We start from the raw sequence: 18,972 nt of genomic DNA, 5'->3' as shown, positions 1-18,972 counted from the left end.
ACCTTTATACATTTGGGTTGTTTTCCAGAATTCCTTTAAACACACTTGCACACCAACAAAGCAACTATCAGACCTATCAGGGTGACCTTATCTGAGAGGAGGATAACATGTACTTCCTGGTCAAAAGGGCTATAGACTAACAAGGCAGCCGACCTCCTAAAAAGAGTCAAAACCAGACATGCCGACCCCCAGCAGCCACCCAGTGGTGCACACTTTCTCTCGGCGCTTCCCCTTCCTGTCTGCCCGACCTCTTCCTGCTATTGTGCCCCAACTACGCCAATGCCAATAGTGGATAATAGCTTTTTTTGGGTCTCATTTGTTAGAGAACGAAATCGGAAATCATCTCACTGTTGACCAAGAGAATGAAAAAGACCTTGGTATGTGCTCTATTATTCATAAGTCAGACAAATAGACGTCAGTTGCACGTAATTAAAGTGCTTTTTTTCATGTAGGAATCTATCACTGTCAAACCTAGTGAAATAGTGGCTACAAATGGCAATAAATAAATGGACTGATGCATGTCTGTTTAATGTTGTCATGTAATTGTGTGCGTAGTCAACAGAAAGCTGAGCTTTAATGATGTACGGAATTAAAATCATAGTTCTCGTGAGCATGGAACCATGGGAACTGGGTCAAACCACGTACCAATGGATCTTATCACAATCGGCCTGTTGGAAAACTGCCTTGTTCACTGATGTAGGAAGAAAAATACAGGAAATATGTGTGTGCATACCTAGAAATGACAGAGAGAATGTTGTGAAGGGAGAAGTTTCTGGCTTGATTTTTGAGGATAAGTGTGATCGCAGATTGCTGATTACATGAGAAACGGGACCAAAATAACCCGAGCATTGCACCAACATTTGGCTCTGTTTTGCTGCGACATTCCAACAGCCCCAGATCTCTGAAACTCCATGTTCCATGAAAGACCTTACGGGTAAGACCGCCACATGTTCAACACACTGAGTGTGTTCCCATATCTGCAATGCAGCTGTGAGCTCGCCAATGTCTATGTGCCCTCACACCGGCTGCCGGAGGTGTCCCTTGGGAGACTCTGGCGGCTGAGGGACCCTAATAAGGGCCAGCGGCACGGATAGGGCAGGAGCTTCCGCAGTGACAGGTATGCGGAGCAGATCCTCCGTTAGCGATGTTTGACAGAGATCTGTGGACAACCTGTGAAACTCTCTGGCTTGGCTATCTGGAGCTCTTTTGACAAAATAAATCATCAAACTTTCTGACAGCAGCAAATCAAAGTTTCAATAGTGGGGGTAGGGGGGGCTCTTTCTGTTTTTACTCTTGTGTGAGAGTGATTTTCTTTAAGGAGTGACTAGTGAATACAGTGGACATCGAAAGGTTGGGCAAACAACACAACTAGTCAATTGCATTTGCTCTTTATAACAAGGATAGAAAGTTTTAACATAGGCATCATATTCAGTTCTCACTGACCGCCATGTCACCACCGATGTCTTCAAAGAAAGCAGCCTTGTCTGGTTCTTTGAGCTGGTTTCTGAGGAAATCAGTGTCACACGTAACCGGCTGTGAAGGCACAGAGACTGAATCAGAATGTACTGCAGTGTACTAAGGTTGCTCTACAACCTGATGTAAAGCTAACTCACAGGAGATTTTAGAGGTGAGGAGTGAAATTCCTCTCAGCAAATAATGTGCAGAATGAGCCATGGGAGGAAAGTAAACACGTGGGAGAGCTGGCAGCCATGTGGGCGGTGTGCTCATGGAGAGAAAGACTAACCAGGGTTATGCCAACCATCTGCCACTTTGCAGACATTCCTTTACCTGGATGGAGCTGCTGATGACTCAATAGAAACATGCACACACACACACACATACACACACGCACACACACGCACAATCACATACATATACAGAATAATTAACTATCAAATGGAAGAAATTATTCTAATCTTTCAGACCAACACATACAATTAAAAGTTCAATGCTGACAACATTATGCTTTCTTTAGCAGAAAAAGAACTATGAATCTCTGAAATGCAAAACATGAACAATTTAAAGGAAGATTAATTAGTCGAGATATTATTCAAACAGACAGATTATGAACTAGAATTTGAATAACTCCTTCTTCACCTTTGGTGACATTAACACATGCTGATAAGAAGAAGGAGGGCCTGATATATCTGTGGTTTTGTATTCCCAGCTGGCCAAAGACAAATGTCATTTCACTCTGCATATTTTCCCAGGGACCTTCGACATTCCAAGTCACTTTAATTCCATAAAGTTGGAAGTAAAATGTGTGCCAAATACCCAGTTGTCCGTCCAAACATCAGCTGCACATTCCATACAAACACATGTTATATAATAAATATTTTTATCCAGAGATGTGTTCATGTTGAAACCCCTCGTGCTCAGACCTCCAGCACTGTGCATGGTTTATGAAAGTATGAATAATCCATGTTGACATTATCAACATGTGACTAAAATAACATCCAGAGTCTTGAGCGTGTGGCTTTGGCAGGGAGTCAACTGTTGGTCGTAACGCGTTCTGTCCGCAGGTCCATCTGATTGGTCCGAACAAAGAGAAAGTGGCGATGCTCTGTTCGGCTCACACTGCTCGCCTGGCTAACAGAAGTGCTAACACCGGGCCCTGCAGGATCTGTGCTAGAAGCTCGGTCCTGTGTTGCAAGGGGGGAGTAGTGGAGCAGAACGGTGGCCCCGGGCCTCAGAGGGCACCACACAGCCTGGAGCGATGGCATGAGATCCACAAACACACAAAAACACACTGCAGTGTTCACAATATCTGGTCTCTGATTACTTCTCCATTTATTTACCACTTTCCTCAGTCATTTGCCGGGCAAACGCATCTGGAGGCCACTCGGTTTCCTCCCAAATGACAAGGCGCAGGGCTGATGGGACACAAGGCTACTAAAACAGAAAAAAACACTTACTGTCGTTGTCCAGCAAGCTAGGTCACAGTTAAGTATGCAAGAATAACTGTGAGAGGACTGTGCACACACACGCACACACACACACACACAAAACACACACATGTCCAGAGAGGAAGTGAAGGAGAGAGAGAGAGAGCGCCTGCAGCATTCAGCAATGTTTCAGTGGAAACACAAGCAGTGAGTTATCTCTAATAACTTTATTCATGGTGAATAATCTCTCAAGAAGCGCATGATGACATAACTGTGTGTGTTTTTACACCTGACATCTGCCCACACACATGCACACACATGCACAAACACACTGCACCTATATTCTGATTTCAGATGTCCAGTCGAAGCTTCAAATACACAATATAACGAGAAAATAAAGATATGTGTTGAGCCAGAGATGAGATTCATGTCACAAGCCACCATTCTTCGTTAGTTCTAAAAATAAATATTCTCCGCCATTTTTGTATGAAACATGTGGGATGGCAAAGCCAAACAAATGTGATGAAACAGCTAATTCCAAATGAGCGTTTCTGGGCAACCAAAGCAAATGAATTGTACAGAAAAGAAAGATGAAGAAGCATCTCCTATAATTAAAGAGCAATATTTTGAATGAAAAATGATCAACTTTGAGAATGAAAGGTAAACAAAACAGGATGTTGTTATTAGTGGATTAGTGCTTCCTGTTTTGAGTCTATTGGCATTCCTGAATGGAAGGAAGTGGGCATGAACTTGGTTATTTCTAACAACAATACCATGAAATAGAGGATTGTGATATTATGTCAATTTAACAACAGCTTTTAAGAAGTCACTTGTCAAAGCAGGGCTTACAGTTTCTATGTGCAGCCTATTAAATGATCTTCAGACCTCGTCTCACTCCTGAATGCCCCGCAACTTGAATTGACTGATTCATTTGCTGCATGTCAGTCAGGCCCTGAGGTCCCTTCCTGTTGGAGATGAGATCATGAGCAACTCACTGCGTCGACCCGGACACCCGTAACACATCACAGTCGTGATTGAACCAACTTTTAATATGCAGCAGGTCAATAGGGACAAAAAGAAAATCAAAAGGAAAATGAGAATCTGTTGGCGACAAACAGCCGTCCCCAAAGATTTTAGTGTATTGTTTCTTACACATGTGCTCATGACATGCACTCATGCTGAATGTGTAGTGCACTGCCAGGACATGGGCTCTTTAAGAGGTTAGTATTTTGATTGAATCAGTGACACAGAGAGGTAGAAACAGCACTTCTGTCCAATATTACATCATCGCTCTTTTGATGGACAAAATAGTCCCCTGACAAAGGCTCTTTATCACTAACTATATTGTGTAGTAGGCTGTCTCTGAACGGCACTGATGGGGTTATTGGCGGGGTTCTCAACATGGACCTCTGACACTCCCTGAACGGCACGATACAAGTACAGCAATAGCTCTTGCTTCAAATAAAGATGTACAACCTAGAACACAAGTAATGACGCATTCCTTTTTGCTGATGACTAATGCCTCAAAACTACATTATTAAAACATATGCCATGAAAGGGCCTTGACTTGTTCAATATAATACTCACACTGGGATTTCCAGTCAAGATTTAGCAATGTAATCAGCAAGAAACTATCCAAAAGTAAACCCAGAAGAGCCGTGAATCACCTGCCCTGTGAAGGCCACATCAGCAAATCAAGGCTTCAAGGAGGAGGAGGAGGAGGAGGAGGAGGAGATGCTGCATTGGCATTCAACAGGGTTGCCTCTTACATCTCATGTTACCTGTCAGCTATTATGCTCGTTTGGAGTCCCACACACATTCTTGACAGATGTGCAAATGCTTTGCTGAATGTTAAAACAGCCACGGCTGTGATAATTTATGCTCTCTTTTTTTTCAAGATCAATAAGGGATACATTCAGTATTCATGCATAGTATTCAAAGTGCATGGACATCAACATTGATACTTCTTGCTGAAGTAGACACAAACATGCACAGTCACAATTCTTTATATATTTGCCGTGTGTGCCTTTTCCTCTTTATATGTGCCATTTATGTAAATCCTTTCTTTGGAAAAAAAACACATCTATGAGAGTGTCACGTTGTCAGACAGAAGGGGAAGAGAAAAGAAAGAGGGTAAGAGTGAGACAACGTGGGCGAGAGAAAGCATCTTCAGCTCATGTGCCAGCCCACAAACGGCTGCCATTTTCTGATAAGTGCGTAGTTGAGTGGTGAGTTAAAGCCCAAAGGCACGAGCAGGAAGAATGTGTTTACTATAAACTGGTGGTATTGGTGAACAATTACACAGGGGATTGTTGCAGGGTGGATGGGGTCGAGGGTTAGGGCTAGCGACAGTAGGGATGCACTCTTTCACTCCCGATATCTATATCTCTATCTGTGCTTGGGATATCAGCCGACACCGACTCCTGATCAGATACAAGTGTTTAATAAATAGCCTGGTAATAGGATCATCATAGCATCCGGCTTGACTTAAACGTTGCTTCGCTACCTTTGTAAAACACATTGTAACACATAAATACATAGAATTAATTTTGCACCAGCAACTTGGCAAACACTCTTCAAAATTAACATGCATTACAGAGCAAGTGTATATCTTTTAAATGCAGCAATAAATTGGTTTAAACTTAAACAGGAATGGAAGTCCCAGTATATAATATATACATATAGAATTAAAGTAAATAGATCAGCCCCATTGTCACCGATACCCGATCCAGCTATCTGAGTCAGTATCGGTGCGTCCCGAAGAGACAGTGGTGCCCTTCCAAGTATAAATAGGACAAAGAAAAGTTCAATTTAAAGATTGCGCTTCACTTACAGACTTGTATCATGGAATCGTTTTACCAGGCTGTCCTAGACCTAGATAGGACAGTGAGTTGGGAATAGAGAAATGGGTCAAGAGAAATGGCTGGTGGGAGCTGGCTGCAGCAAAGTTGTCTTTTCCTGGCTTATTCTGTGTGTGTGAGGGCATTAAAAAAATCACAATTCATATTGAAGAAAAGAAGAAAAAAATTCAAAAAATATGTTTACATCAAGACGAATGCTTAAGGTCTCCTTTAAAGCTCAAATATAAGGCTAAACTACCAAAGATAATGGATTTAGTAAAAAAACTAAAAACAAATCTATAACAAAATGCACACAAAGAATCTTCAGAGCTGTGACATCCCGTTGTCCCGCCCACTGTGCCATAATACATGTATGTCAGCTATAGAGTATGTATGGCTACACATCCTCCAGTGTGAAGTCTGGCTCCACAGAGGTGATTGGTCAAGTTGACGATCACATGACATGGATCTCACCCTGGCAAGCAACGGCAACAGCAGCAGCCTCCGAGAGCCAGAAAGATGCTGACACAGCACACCTGATCGCCAACCCCCGACTGAAGACACTCAATCCCCGTCAGATACAAGACATACATAAGAAAGACTCACGGTCATACTGTTTATGCACGGAGGTGAGTGTATTAAAAATCCACTGGTAAAAAAAGCTTATTTGTGACCTCTTAATGAAGACATGCTGCTGCTATTAAGACTCACACAGATCAGTGTTTTCAAAGGCAAACAATGTCCAACATGGACAGTTCTCTCATGTTTAGTTGTTGAGTTGCTTTGAAAGGACTGAGCACTGGTCAGCGGTACGAGTGGCTCCGCTGAGACCGCTGAGGTTCAGGAAGGTCAAATACTCAAACCTACAGAGTAACACCCTGTAGGTGGCAAGATGGGTGATGCTTGAGTCAGCAGAAGAGTCTGAAGCCTCAGTGAATACAGGACTATGAGCGGTGAAATTAGCATTTAAGTTTGATGCTTTTATACCTTAAATGCTAATTTAATTAATCTAATCTTTGCGCTGTAACATTTATACTGGAGCCGTGTAACTCAGCTCTAACGGCAAACCAGCGGTAAGAGAACGAGCTCAAGTGTTGCATGAAGTAAAGGCAGGAAGAGTAGAAGAACACGACACAAGATGTTGCTGAATGTTGACATTAGGACGCTTGATTAATCCACACATAGACACATTTGTCTGACCCCCACCTGCTGATCCTGCACTAACACAAGCAGGCATGTGTGTGCAAGGACACATGGATCACACTATACGTAATATATGCACACGCACACACATTCTCACACATCTTTCCAGTATAGGTGGTCCTATCAACGGACATGATCCCCCTTTAGAGCGCCCGTATAAGAAAGAAGCATTCAAAACACAACACAACACCCTTGTAATGTCCCTTAAATTATCATTACAGAAGACGGTGACCGTTTTTAAATACATGACAAGCAAGATAGTAACAAGAACAACATGCTGACCTTTAGGGGTCATCCAGATTGTTATTTCCAAAACAACATAAACCACTTTCGATGGACACATTCATCCAGAGCACCTTATGGTTCTCTGATTGTGTTTAATTTTAGCACGAGTGGCTAAAGTGCAGGACCAAGAAGTGTTAGAAAGCTTTTTGTGCTCTGGTTTCATTCACAGACATTGCACTTGCCGGCCTATGGCACAGCTTTGGCTATCCCTTTCTTTCCACCTCTCCCAGTAAGACAGGGCCAATGTTTGACACTGCTCAAGGTCACCAGAGGGTCAGACCTGTTACTTCTTACCCCGACCCATAGCTCAGCAGAGGGTTTGGGAGTAGGAGTACTGGCTGTGAACAGCACAGTGTGTGTACCATTAGCAGGGGAAAGCTGTTGCTCATCACAGTGCTGCGGTACACTAATGAGTCACACAGAAGTAATTATAAAGAGACTGGTGCAGCATAACCAACTGACAGTGATAGCACAAACACAGCCTGCAAGGTGTGTCCCCTCCCCTCTGAGTGCATGGCTCTCACATAGCCTTGTGATGATAATGACCCACACCTCCTGGTCCTAATCCGTATACGCAGGAGCAGGAAACACCCTCTGGTCCTGTGTTGCTTCACAAGCTGCTCTGCCTCAAGTAAGGTGAATGAACAGGGTGTGGGAGAGTGATACACCCCATAAGGCCCGTGTAAAAGGTCACAATACACCGATTTCTAAAAGTGGGAAGGGATTTCAGAACCACCCACATGCAGGGCAAGTGCAGAGCAGGAGGAAGAGGAGAGGGATGACAAATCCTCCCACATAAACCTCTCAGTTGGAGCTGTTAGGAAGTAAGTGGCATGATACAAAACCCCTTGTAAAGGCTAATAATATAATCCCATTATTCTAAACTAAAAGTGTGTTAGATACATGTCCGGTGGGGAATACGACCTTCAGGAATGCACAGACTTGATAACCCACGCCTAGGAGGTGCTTCCCTCCTCACAGCTGATATTATTACTGCGTAATGAAAACATTGCGCCTTTTTCCCATTTCCCCTCGCGTCGCAGCCCACTCCGCATCCGTCTGCATCACGTTCACCTATATGACAGGTTCGGAGACTGAAGGTAAATGAAATCACACCGTAACTTTACAAGTGCATGCTTTCCACACTCCAGGGGTGATACCCTGCCTGTAAGAGGGGGTGGTCTCTCGGTGTAGGTCTGTGGTGCTGCGATGGTCTATATTTAATGTGTTTCCGTGGGCAGGTTGCACTGGGGCAATGCGCCTGCACGCTGCCTATGCGGTAGCCTCTTCCAATGGACATTAAGCTCCCTCGTGAACATGGGGTATTATTTTGTTCCTTATACTTAGTACGACTGCACTAACTATTATATTCTACATATTCAGCCTATAACAGTTTAAATAAATCATATTTACATGTAGGGGCTTCACATGTAATTGGGGCCGTACAGGGGGGTTCTCCTCCCTTGGACTTGGCCCGGTGAGAATAGCGCACAGGAGGGGTTTGCTTACCTTCCCACCGTTTGGTTGGCGAGCTGTCGCATCCGATTGAATTGCTTCTTCATCTTGTATGTTCTGCGTTAACACCTACAGGGGGAAATATTCCGCATTATTTCTCTCAATATAACGGTCCGTGCTCCACAGAGGCGCAACGCAAAATCCAATGTGCCATAGTTTCCGTCCCTCATCGCAAACTGCCAACGCCGAAAAACCTACTGCACGATTACATATTTTTAAATGATATTTTAACATCTACTTTTCCCCCACTGCCTGCGCAGGGATGCTGGACCAATTCACCGCGGGCGCTCACAGGCAGAGAGCGACAGCAGTGACAAGTCGCGGTTGCGCAGCAATGCAGTGTGGGAAATGTAGTCAAATGATGGTTGATGCTCCAGAAGGAATCCAACCTAGCTGGTTCCCACAGGGCTATGCGGCGTGTTCACATAGGCCTTTATTACCTTCGCATTGAAAATGCGGAAGGTTATGTTTTGATAGCCGTGTATTTATTTGTATGCGTGTTACTCGCATAAGTCAAAAAGTATTAAACCGAATCGCATGAAATTTGGTGGTATGATTGCTTATTATCCGGGGACCATTTGATTAGATTTTGGGATCGATCGGGTTAAAGGTCAAGATCAAGGTCATGAAAAGGTGAAAATCTTATTTTTACCAAAGCACTGTCAATTTTTATCCAATTGGCATGCAACTAATGCCAACATGTTCATAATTCAATGCCCAATCTTGTGATAGGCGAAGGTATGCGCTCTACCGAGTGCCCGTTCTAGTTTTAATACGTATTTAGATTCAATTGATTTAAGATGTTGAGTACAGCAATCACACATGTGATCAGTATAGCCCTTTAATTTGCTGCAGTAAAAGGTGGATTCAATCTTGAACTGGCTATAAAGTGTGTGGGGAAACACAAACACGGCTGAATTTGTCTATTAACCCTTGTGTTGCCTTAGGGTCATTTTGACCCGAATCAATATTACACCCTCCCCCCGCCTTTGGGTCATTTTGACCCGATTCAATGTTTCACCCTCCTGTTACCTTTATATTTACTAACATATTTTACCCTTTGGGTTCAATTTGACGCCAGCAATTAAAACCTCCAGAAAATTATTAGAATTAATATTGTTTTCCAAGTTTAAGTGTGAGGCACTTTATGTTTGTTTGTTGACTACCGAAAGAACACCGACATTAAACATTGAATGGGGTCAAATTAATCCTAAAACGGGGGGAGGGTGTAATATTGATTCGGGTCAAAATGACCCTAAGGCAACACAAGGGTTAATCAACATAATCATAAAACATTTTTTTATAATAATAATAACAATACCAATAGTAGTAATAACTAAATAGTTGTCCAATAATTACAATAATTTCACAATTACATTTAGAAATCGAAAGCGAGACATTATCCTTATGACGATGATGTTGGGTGATTACATTAATGTGGGATTATTTGCTATTCTATCACAGATTACGGCCCCCTGAAGTAGAGGTGTCCAACAAAACCTTCACTGCTGTGAGTCCGACTGGCAAATATCGCCACCTGGTGTCTGTTGTGTGCCACTGCAACTAAAGGGTACACAGTGGCGTCAACTCATTCCTACATCCAACAAATACATTTGAGTTATTGGACTTTGGCTGACGTCGTTATACTTTACTCTTGATGATGTAATAATGATACCATTAAACATATTTTCAGACAAACTATATATTATTAAAGGTTCCTTTATTTGTCTTTCCTTCTGAAAGTTCAAAGTGATGGCAGTTCTGACTTTTGAATGATGTGTTTTCAGTACTCTGTTGTGCTTTTAACTGTCCAGAAGGGAGCAGTCTTGTCTTATAAGCCTCCACACAGCGTATACGCTTTACCACCATTACAGGGGACTTGGATATCAGGTAATGTGTAATATGTTCAAACACAGATGACATGCCACATTAAACACTTGACTTAATAATAATAATAATAATAATAATAATCATTTATTTTATATAGCGCTTCTCAAGACACTCGAAGTCGCTTTACAGTTCAGAGTCCAGTAGTCATACACACACAGTCATACCGGTGGTGGTAAGCTACATCAGTAGCCACAGCTGCCCTGGGGCAGACTGACGGAAGCGTGGCAGCCAATCTGCGCCTACGGCCCCTCCGACCACCACCAACATTCATTCACATCCATATGACCGGGGTGAGGCTGCGGTGCATGTCTTTATGATGGTGGGGGAAACCGGAGTACCCGGAGGAAACCCACGCAGGCACGAGGAGAACATGCAAACTCCACACAGAAAGGACCTGGAACGACCGGGACGACCGGGATTCGAACCCAGGGCCTTCTTGCTGTGAGGCGACAGTGCTAACCACTGAGCCACCATGCTGCACTTAGTGTCTGTTTATCTGCTGAGTTCAGCTAAATATATGTAAAGACTGTGAAATTAAAAAGTAAATTAATTAGTCACATGGAAAAAGCTCCTGTGAAGTTTTCAAAGCACACTTTGAGAAACATCACTGAGCAAAATGTCTCACATTTAGGTTTGCAATCAGAAAAAAATAATTCACAGAACAGCCATTTTGTCTCCCGGTTGTGTAAATGAGTAAAAATTGACCTGAGACAATTGAGAGGCTGTTGGAGGCTGAGAGCGAAGACTTTACAATCGGCTCCTGTCTGTGCTGTAACAGAACAGAGCAGTTACAAACCCAATTCAGGACTGATGCCCTCTGGCTCATTGTCATAAGGCCTTAATAGGCCAACAGGTGGGCTGCACACCGCCACCACAGGGTCCCGAGGCCTCAGGGAGTAAATTATATAGAGAAATGGCTGTTCAATGCCCTCATTAATCTCCGGGTTGGAAATTGAGAGGGGCGGAGGATCCTTCAGCCTTGATCTCAACCTTTTGACCTTGTCAGATCATTTGTTTTCATTAGTCCTCACTCAGACAAACTGGCCAGTCACAGTCCAGACACCCCCCCCCCCCCTCCCCCTAAAAACAGGGAGCATGCATTTCTGAAAGCCTCTCCGGGGGTCTTCTTGACTCTAACCCCAACCCCCAAAACATATACTACTCCGAGTGTCTCTGGACACTTCTAAATCAGCATGGTGGAATCTTCACATCCGCTAGTCTGTTTCAGAAACCCTCTCACTGGTAATCCCCCGACAATAAACAGAGAAAGAGTAGGAGGAGGAACATAAAGTCAAACTACAAGGGAATTCAGAGGTGGGTGTCAACCTCCTAATATCATGAAATAGTTCCCAGGTTTGTATCTCATGAGACCGAAACAAGAACAAAAATTGAACGACCATTCTTCATCCGGCCTCATGCTGTTCCTCTCGGTGAGCAGGATGACTGAGTGCTCTCCTCTCACCCTAATGCTCCTCTACCGGGCAGCTCGGGACTAATTGGCTCCCCGTTCACCAATTGAAGCCTCATCCCGGGTCATACCCTCTCCACCTGATGATCCATTCTTGCTAGTGATATGTGAGCTGCCCTTTGACAGTGACCTGTGGTTCCTGCACTGAGGCGTGGTATCAGAGCGGCACGTATGCAAGATCTTTGCATGCAGTCTAGATGGGTTAGGGCCTGCCTGAAACTAAATGTTGGATCATCGAATGTTAGCTTTGCTCAAAACAAACAAGGGTAGAGCATAGGAAGGACCTAATGGCACCTTACAAGCTCAGGTTAAAGGTTGCCTGGTCAGAGATTGGCCACATACATCATGCTTGTGTTTTATCTTCTGACAAATAGCATCGAATTACCCAGATCAATCAGCCTGGGTGTGAAGGGTGGGTCGCTACAAGCCTTTGGTCTGTCATTAAGAAAAGTGTGACATATTCATCAAGGTGGTGTGTGTTCGGCAGCAGGCAGGTACTATGAGTTGTATACCCTCTGGCTCTAACTCACAGCCCTTTTTTTTATCCAGATATATTCACTAATATGGTAATTACGCACCCAATATAATCAGGGATCAATCACTGATGACAATTTGAGTCAAACAACGTGCAAAAAGCATTTAGTTTGCTTCTATTCGTCGTACAGTTTGTCTCTTGCAGACTGGGTGTGGAGAGACAAAGCTCACCTAGGCATTAACGGCAGCCCTCTCAGGTAAGCCTGAGTGCCGAGGCCAGACTTTGTTGTGAGTCTTTAAAGGGATATCTAAGGCCATAATGAGCCCCAGTTAGCCCAGCGCCAGGCCTAATGAAAACGCTGTGACATCTGAGGGGGAAAGATATTACAGGTCTAAAGTACAGAGGCCGTTTTAACATGCATCAAATGACAGAAAATGATGGTTATCACAAACACCTTTCAGACACTAACTGCAGGTCTGCTGTAAGCCGAACTGCAGGTGGGAGACACAAGCTGAGCACTTATACGACTGAGGGCATGTTGGACACTCAGCGTCGAGAGAGAGATGTAAATAACAACGGAACATGCTTCTTCCTCCGGTCAAATCAAACAGTGGTGCAGACTCAATCACTCGAACAAGATAACTCATGGATTCTATTATTAAGATGTGGACATAAAATTGAGGAGACGGTGCTACCATATCAGCGATCAAGGTGTTACCTTTCACACCTCACCTTTCATCACATAGATATTCAAGGATGCAAAGAATATCAACTCTATAACTGCCAGTGGGGAGCTCCAGCTGCTGTGTGTTGTGAATGCGCTCAGAGACAGAGCATGTGTGTACATGCAAGCGCACTCATGTCATACATGGTAGGCTTTGCTTGAAAGCGAGCATGGGTAGAAAACAGATGTCTGTGAGAAGAGATGACTTTTTTTCTGTTTTGGGGATCAATACGTGGAACTCCTTATCCGCAGAGCTTAAAATGGATCATTTAAGCTTATCCAGTCATGTCGTCACGTAGTCTTGAACGATCAGTGAATGGCAACTTTATTGTCCCGTTGTTTGTGTTTTTGTGCGATTGTGTATGTGTTCAACCATCTGCTGTATTCTTACGGCCCATTCAGGAACGGGAATTGCCAACTTTGATTTATGCTTTAAGATGACACAATTCAAAACACAGGACAACAATAGCAAACACAATGCAAAGATTAAACTTCAGCAGCTCACACTGATCAGTGTTCAAACAATAAACACATTGATCTGTCTTTGTGAGTCATAGCTTTTTCTTTTAGAGGTTAATGCTATTCAATAGTAGTGTTACGGTATGTGACAGAGCATGAGAGTTGGGAGAGGTACTCAGCTCTTTTTAACGTTTTTTAAAGTTTTACTCAATTTAATACTGGTGACTTTCATAAGTAAACGAAACCATCAGCGAGAACATCGTCTATTTCTATGTAGATATTATTAATACTTGTCATCGGTCCCACTGGGTCGGATTCCTTAGCCGTATTGCTGGGCCCGGTGGATGAAGGGGAGGCACAGGAAAACCAGAACCGGGACTGATAATCCTAAAATGAGAGTTTATGTGAAGGGAATCTGTTACTCAAAAACAGTACCGCTTTTGTCCACAGGGACTGGCAAAATCAACACAAAAATATCCCCCTTAGGAACTTTAAGTAAAAGTACAAAAGCTTTGGAAACAAAATGTACAAGGACCAAAAGTTAAAGCACTCATTATGCATAATGTCCCAGTTCAGAATAATCTATATCCTATTAGAGGATGGTAATTGCTGACGCATCATATTTATACCGAAGCTGACAAAGATAGGGCTAATTTGAACTACATATACAATATTTCCTCTAGGTAGTTTGCTCATTTCCTCCTGGAGATCTATAAAAGTTGCTCTTAATCTGTAATATAACATCATCATTTATAGTGGCATAAAAATGACAATAATAACTTGAGTAAATGCACTGTTACTTGGCACCTCTGCAGACTGAAGCTGTTAATTCCACATCTTGATATTGTCGATGTACGGGTGTACATAGAGCATTGAGCACACACACAGGTATTTGAATGTAGGCCTGGACTTTTGGAAAGTGAAGCCTTGAGGTAGCCTTGACATTTTATGGATCTGAAAGACAGATTGAGCTCAGATGGTCCAGGATTTACGATGTGAAGCCCTGAGGGACAAGCCAACCCCTCTCTGGGCTTACCACAACTGGTGATAGAGAGATTTACAGGCAGGATATTACAGCTGATTGCTCATAGACCATGGGCAACGTCAAATGGAGACGGAGCCAACAAAACTGAATGAGAGCGCTGCATGGAACCAACAGCACTTACCTGAAAGCAAAGCTAGAGAGAGGTCAAGACTGGCCGTGTCAAACTGAACACTTAAGGGTCCATCAATCAAATGTTCAGAGGGCTCTGAATCTCTGAGTTAAGACCTGTGTAATGTACAGTCGGCAACAAATCTTGATCATGACCTAAAGAAAGTATGTAAACCAAAGGTTGTTTAAGTGGTTTGTGGTATTTGCCTACCCTTAGTGCTGTAGTGCTGTAAATCTGAAAGAGATGAATTTTCAATGGACTGTCACAACCCTGATGAAATATGCATACGGTAAAGATGTTTCAAGCGCAGCAGTGTGTTTATCCAATGCTAATGAGCACGGTTAGCCCTGCAGGGAGACTTCATAATCATCAAGGCACTGTTTTTATTGGCTTCATGCAGCTTTTTCATGCTTTGTTAATGTGGGTTCAGTATATTAGCATTCAAATGAACGTTTTGTGGATGTAAAGTACAATACAATTTGCAAGTTTGCCCTTGTTTAAAAGGCTGAGCTTGATGTAATAATCGGCCTCTTTTCCTGTTGACATTGGGGTTGAGGAATGTAGGAAGCGTCATGTCAGTGGAGGAGCTTCGATGACTGACTGACCTTACTTCCTTCAACCCTGCGCTGAACTCCATTAAGGGCTGGCTGCAGCCTGTAATTTTACTAACAGCCTCTTGTCATGTTTGTCTCGTCTCTTCTTCAGGGAGTTGACGACTTGCCCACAGACCAGCTTTACTTCATTTCAGCCAGCTTTCCGCAGAGAATAAAAGTCAACGTGAATGGACAACTGGAAGACTGAAAAATGACGGTATGTGTCTAGTGACTGCAGCTCAGAGACAAACAGCATGTGTGTTTGAGCTCTTTCTGATTTATTTCATGTCAGCTAGGAGATTTATTGAGTTACTTACTTTTCAATCAAAGTGGTTCTTACAAAAGTTTTGCAACACTGAGGCTCCATAGATCATTTGCTGGTCACAATTGATTACAAACTATATCCATTACTTGAATTTTAGTGCCACTATAGTTAGCTATGTTATGTTATTTATTGTGTCATGCAGAGACTTACTCAGCCTTCATAGACTTTTACGAGACCAAAAAGAAAGCTGCAGTGGTGAAACGTTTGTCAGACATGAACATACTATAAATACAACCTGCTACATAAAAAGTCCCCCCCCCCCACACTTTTTTAAATAACCATCAATTCAGAAGAACTAATCAGAAACGTAATTTACTAAATAATGGAGGCCCTAAATCATCGCACAATAAAACATGAAATTTAATTCATCGTCAATATTGACTTTATGATGGAACGAGGGGAGACTATGAACCTGTCGGTTCCTGGAGCGTATGCTAATGTCCTGTCCAGACCGTAACTGTGCACATTGACATCTCTAACTTTTATCTGATACTTAATTTAGCTAACGTGAGTTTAAAGCGCCTCAGCTCCGGGCCCTTGGTAGTCCTTCGCTGTGCGCCTATGCAGGTAGACGGGAGAGCGTCCGTGTGACCCCCTGAGTGACCTTGTTATATTCCGCCTGTGGTGACAGAGGAGGCCTGGGGGCGCCGGGACCACACAACCATGTCATCCCAGCCCAGAACAAAGGGCCGGCTCTTGTCTGACAGCAGCCATGGCCCTGGATGAAGGCGAGACAGTGAGCACGGAGCCGGAGAGCACGGCTTGATCAACGACATGGGTGGCGACAGGCAGAGTATCTGTGTAGGTTATAGCCTGCGCGAGTTTGCTCTAGAGCCAACGGCTCGACTCACTTTGCTCGAGAGACGCTCGAGATGTCTGAGTGGGGAAGCCAGATTGGTAAGTACTTGTTGAGTAAAATGAGAGGGAGGTGAGAGAAGAGGCACGCCAGGAATTTTGAAACAAAAGCACAGGGAAGGAGAGGTGGTGGAAATGTGGAGCACAACGCGTCTCGTGAGGACCTCCACCCAGACGGAGCTGCAGCGAGAACTTTTTCTTGGCCTGGGATCTGCTTTCTTGTGACCTCAGAGTATCTTCTGACATGCAGTCTCCCCACTGAACAATAAATACTGTCTGAGAGCAAAGATCAAATAATTAAGTCACAAACCAAGTAAATGGTTCTTTGTTTTGTGCTTCCTAAGAAAAAGAAAAGAAGAAGAGCAAAGAAATGAACATTTTGAGAACTAGCAGAGAACTCCATTATTATCTCAAGTGTTATTATACATATAGATGGGTTAGAGACTACAATATTTAATAGTTGCACTGTGTTTAATGTGTTATTGTGTCATCCAGTAATACATGATAATTGGCAAACCCCAAATAACTTTTTGACCAACTCATAATCTTCACGTGTGTTCAATTACCTCGCTGGTTAAGAAAGCTCTCCTGCATTCCGGTTTAATGTCGAAGAAGCTTTCCTTGTTTTTCCATCTTTATTCTATAAATAGTGTCTCTAGTTTGACTCACATGAACTCCGGCATCTGATCTGCTTAGCTTTTTCAAAAGGCCACATCGTAAATTCCTGGTCCTTGATTTTCCCTCATTTCCCAAAGGACTATAATGATGCAGTGTTCTTTGTTGAAAGCACCTGTTCTCAGCTCAAATAATGGGCTACATTTTCATCCAGGATATACTCCCTAAGGGACCTAATAGCTTCCAAGACTTTGACTTGAGGGTTTCTGGTTGCCACCGATGCCAGTGAATATTGGCTTGCACCTTTTGAACATAGTCAACATGTGTTCTTTGACTGGTAAGATCTGTTTTTTGGAAAAAATGGTCGAATGTCAAGGCCGCATTATGCTTTGAAGTTATTATCTGGATGATAATAAGCTGTATAGGGTTGAAAAAACCCACTGACTGTGTGTGAAAGATTGTGTGTGTGTATAAGCTATGTATAAAGACGAAGAAGGGATACAAGCTGTATCTTCTAAAATAATAAAACCTATAGTTATCCACCAATAATTAGACATAATGATCCACCCTGATGTGAACACGTGAACCGCCTCTCAGGAGAAGTAACACCTGAAGCACGCGCAGCTGTAAAATAGGATTTGCTTTTGACGGCACTTGACATGTTCTGATGTTTCTGACATCTGTACAGTTATACTGTAGGACCTCAATCCAATTATGATTACACACCCATAATACATCAGACAGAACAGCTAACAGATTGGAATGGTTAATAATAATACAAATAATAAAAAAAGAATACAATTTATTGAAATGTTCCATGCTCTGATGTGGTCCACCTTTTACTGATGGTTAAATAATTTGCCTTAATTTTTTAAATTGTTACCAGCAAGTGTGCTGCACATTTGTTCTTTTGTACATGAATTCAATTTAAATGTATCTGAAAATAAAGTGTTGTATCTCACCTGATGGCATGATGATGTTGTGAACCATCTGAATATTTTGAGAAGACAACTCATATGATTACAGGAATTAAAAACCTGTTTTTTATACTGAAAACTAACTTCAACTTCATTGCTATAAAGATATATGGTCTGTAAGTGCGATACCAAAGAAATGTCCTTATACGGTAATAAAAGGGAAAATCAAATCGGGCACGTCAGAATGAGGTAATTGTCTTAATCCAATCATTTGTATGATTTGTTTGCTTTCAAAGTTATTGTCATCTGGAGGTTCAGGAGAGATCTGGATTCATGTTTTGACGCATTGCATCCAGACTCACAAATACTCATTCCCAAAAGTATAATAGACAACACATTCTTATGTTAGTTAGATACAACTCACACACTCACCCATAATAAACATGCTTACAGCATGACAGGATTTTCTTTTATGTTTGTTTGTGCAGGACTTTGCAGGACCAGATCATCTGAACGAGGCCAACCTGCCACGGGGCTGCTTCCAGGTCCAGGAGGACAGCAGTGAGGAATAAGACCTTTTCTGCAGGATCACAGTCAAGGAATCCGCTCAGGCTACGGAGACTCCTTAACAGGAGATAAGATAGTCTCTCGCACAGATTCAGAGAGTTTATAGACATTTTAAATGGCTTTAGCCAGAGTTGAAGACCTTGAAGGAGGACTTAAGGAACCAGAGCAGTGTCTTGATCCGCCTCTAGGCTCATCTAATAAC

At 42.8% G+C, this 18,972-nt stretch overlaps 1 protein-coding gene and 1 long non-coding RNA gene across 2 annotated transcripts in view; one reads left to right on the top strand and one right to left on the bottom strand.

The window, feature by feature from the left end:
• The window catches only part of arhgap44a (Rho GTPase activating protein 44a), a 27,382-nt gene extending 18,478 nt beyond the window's left edge, over window positions 1-8,904 (bottom strand). Inside the window, exon 1 of the mRNA XM_056407680.1 lies at window positions 8,723-8,904. Coding sequence (XP_056263655.1) covers window positions 8,723-8,775 — 53 coding nt within the window. The 5' untranslated portion in view covers window positions 8,776-8,904. The remainder of the gene's footprint in view (window positions 1-8,722) is intronic.
• LOC130189049 (uncharacterized) lies at window positions 8,250-18,972 on the top strand. The gene is made up of 3 exons (XR_008830699.1): window positions 8,250-8,313; window positions 15,604-15,708; window positions 18,692-18,972. It is a non-coding gene; the product is annotated as an uncharacterized LOC130189049 (long non-coding RNA).

This window comes from Pseudoliparis swirei, chromosome 23 (assembly GCF_029220125.1).
Source record: "Pseudoliparis swirei isolate HS2019 ecotype Mariana Trench chromosome 23, NWPU_hadal_v1, whole genome shotgun sequence".
NCBI lineage: Eukaryota > Metazoa > Chordata > Actinopteri > Perciformes > Liparidae > Pseudoliparis > Pseudoliparis swirei.
The sequence above is the reverse complement of the archived record's forward strand: the minus strand, read 5'-3'. Positions and strand labels throughout refer to the sequence as shown.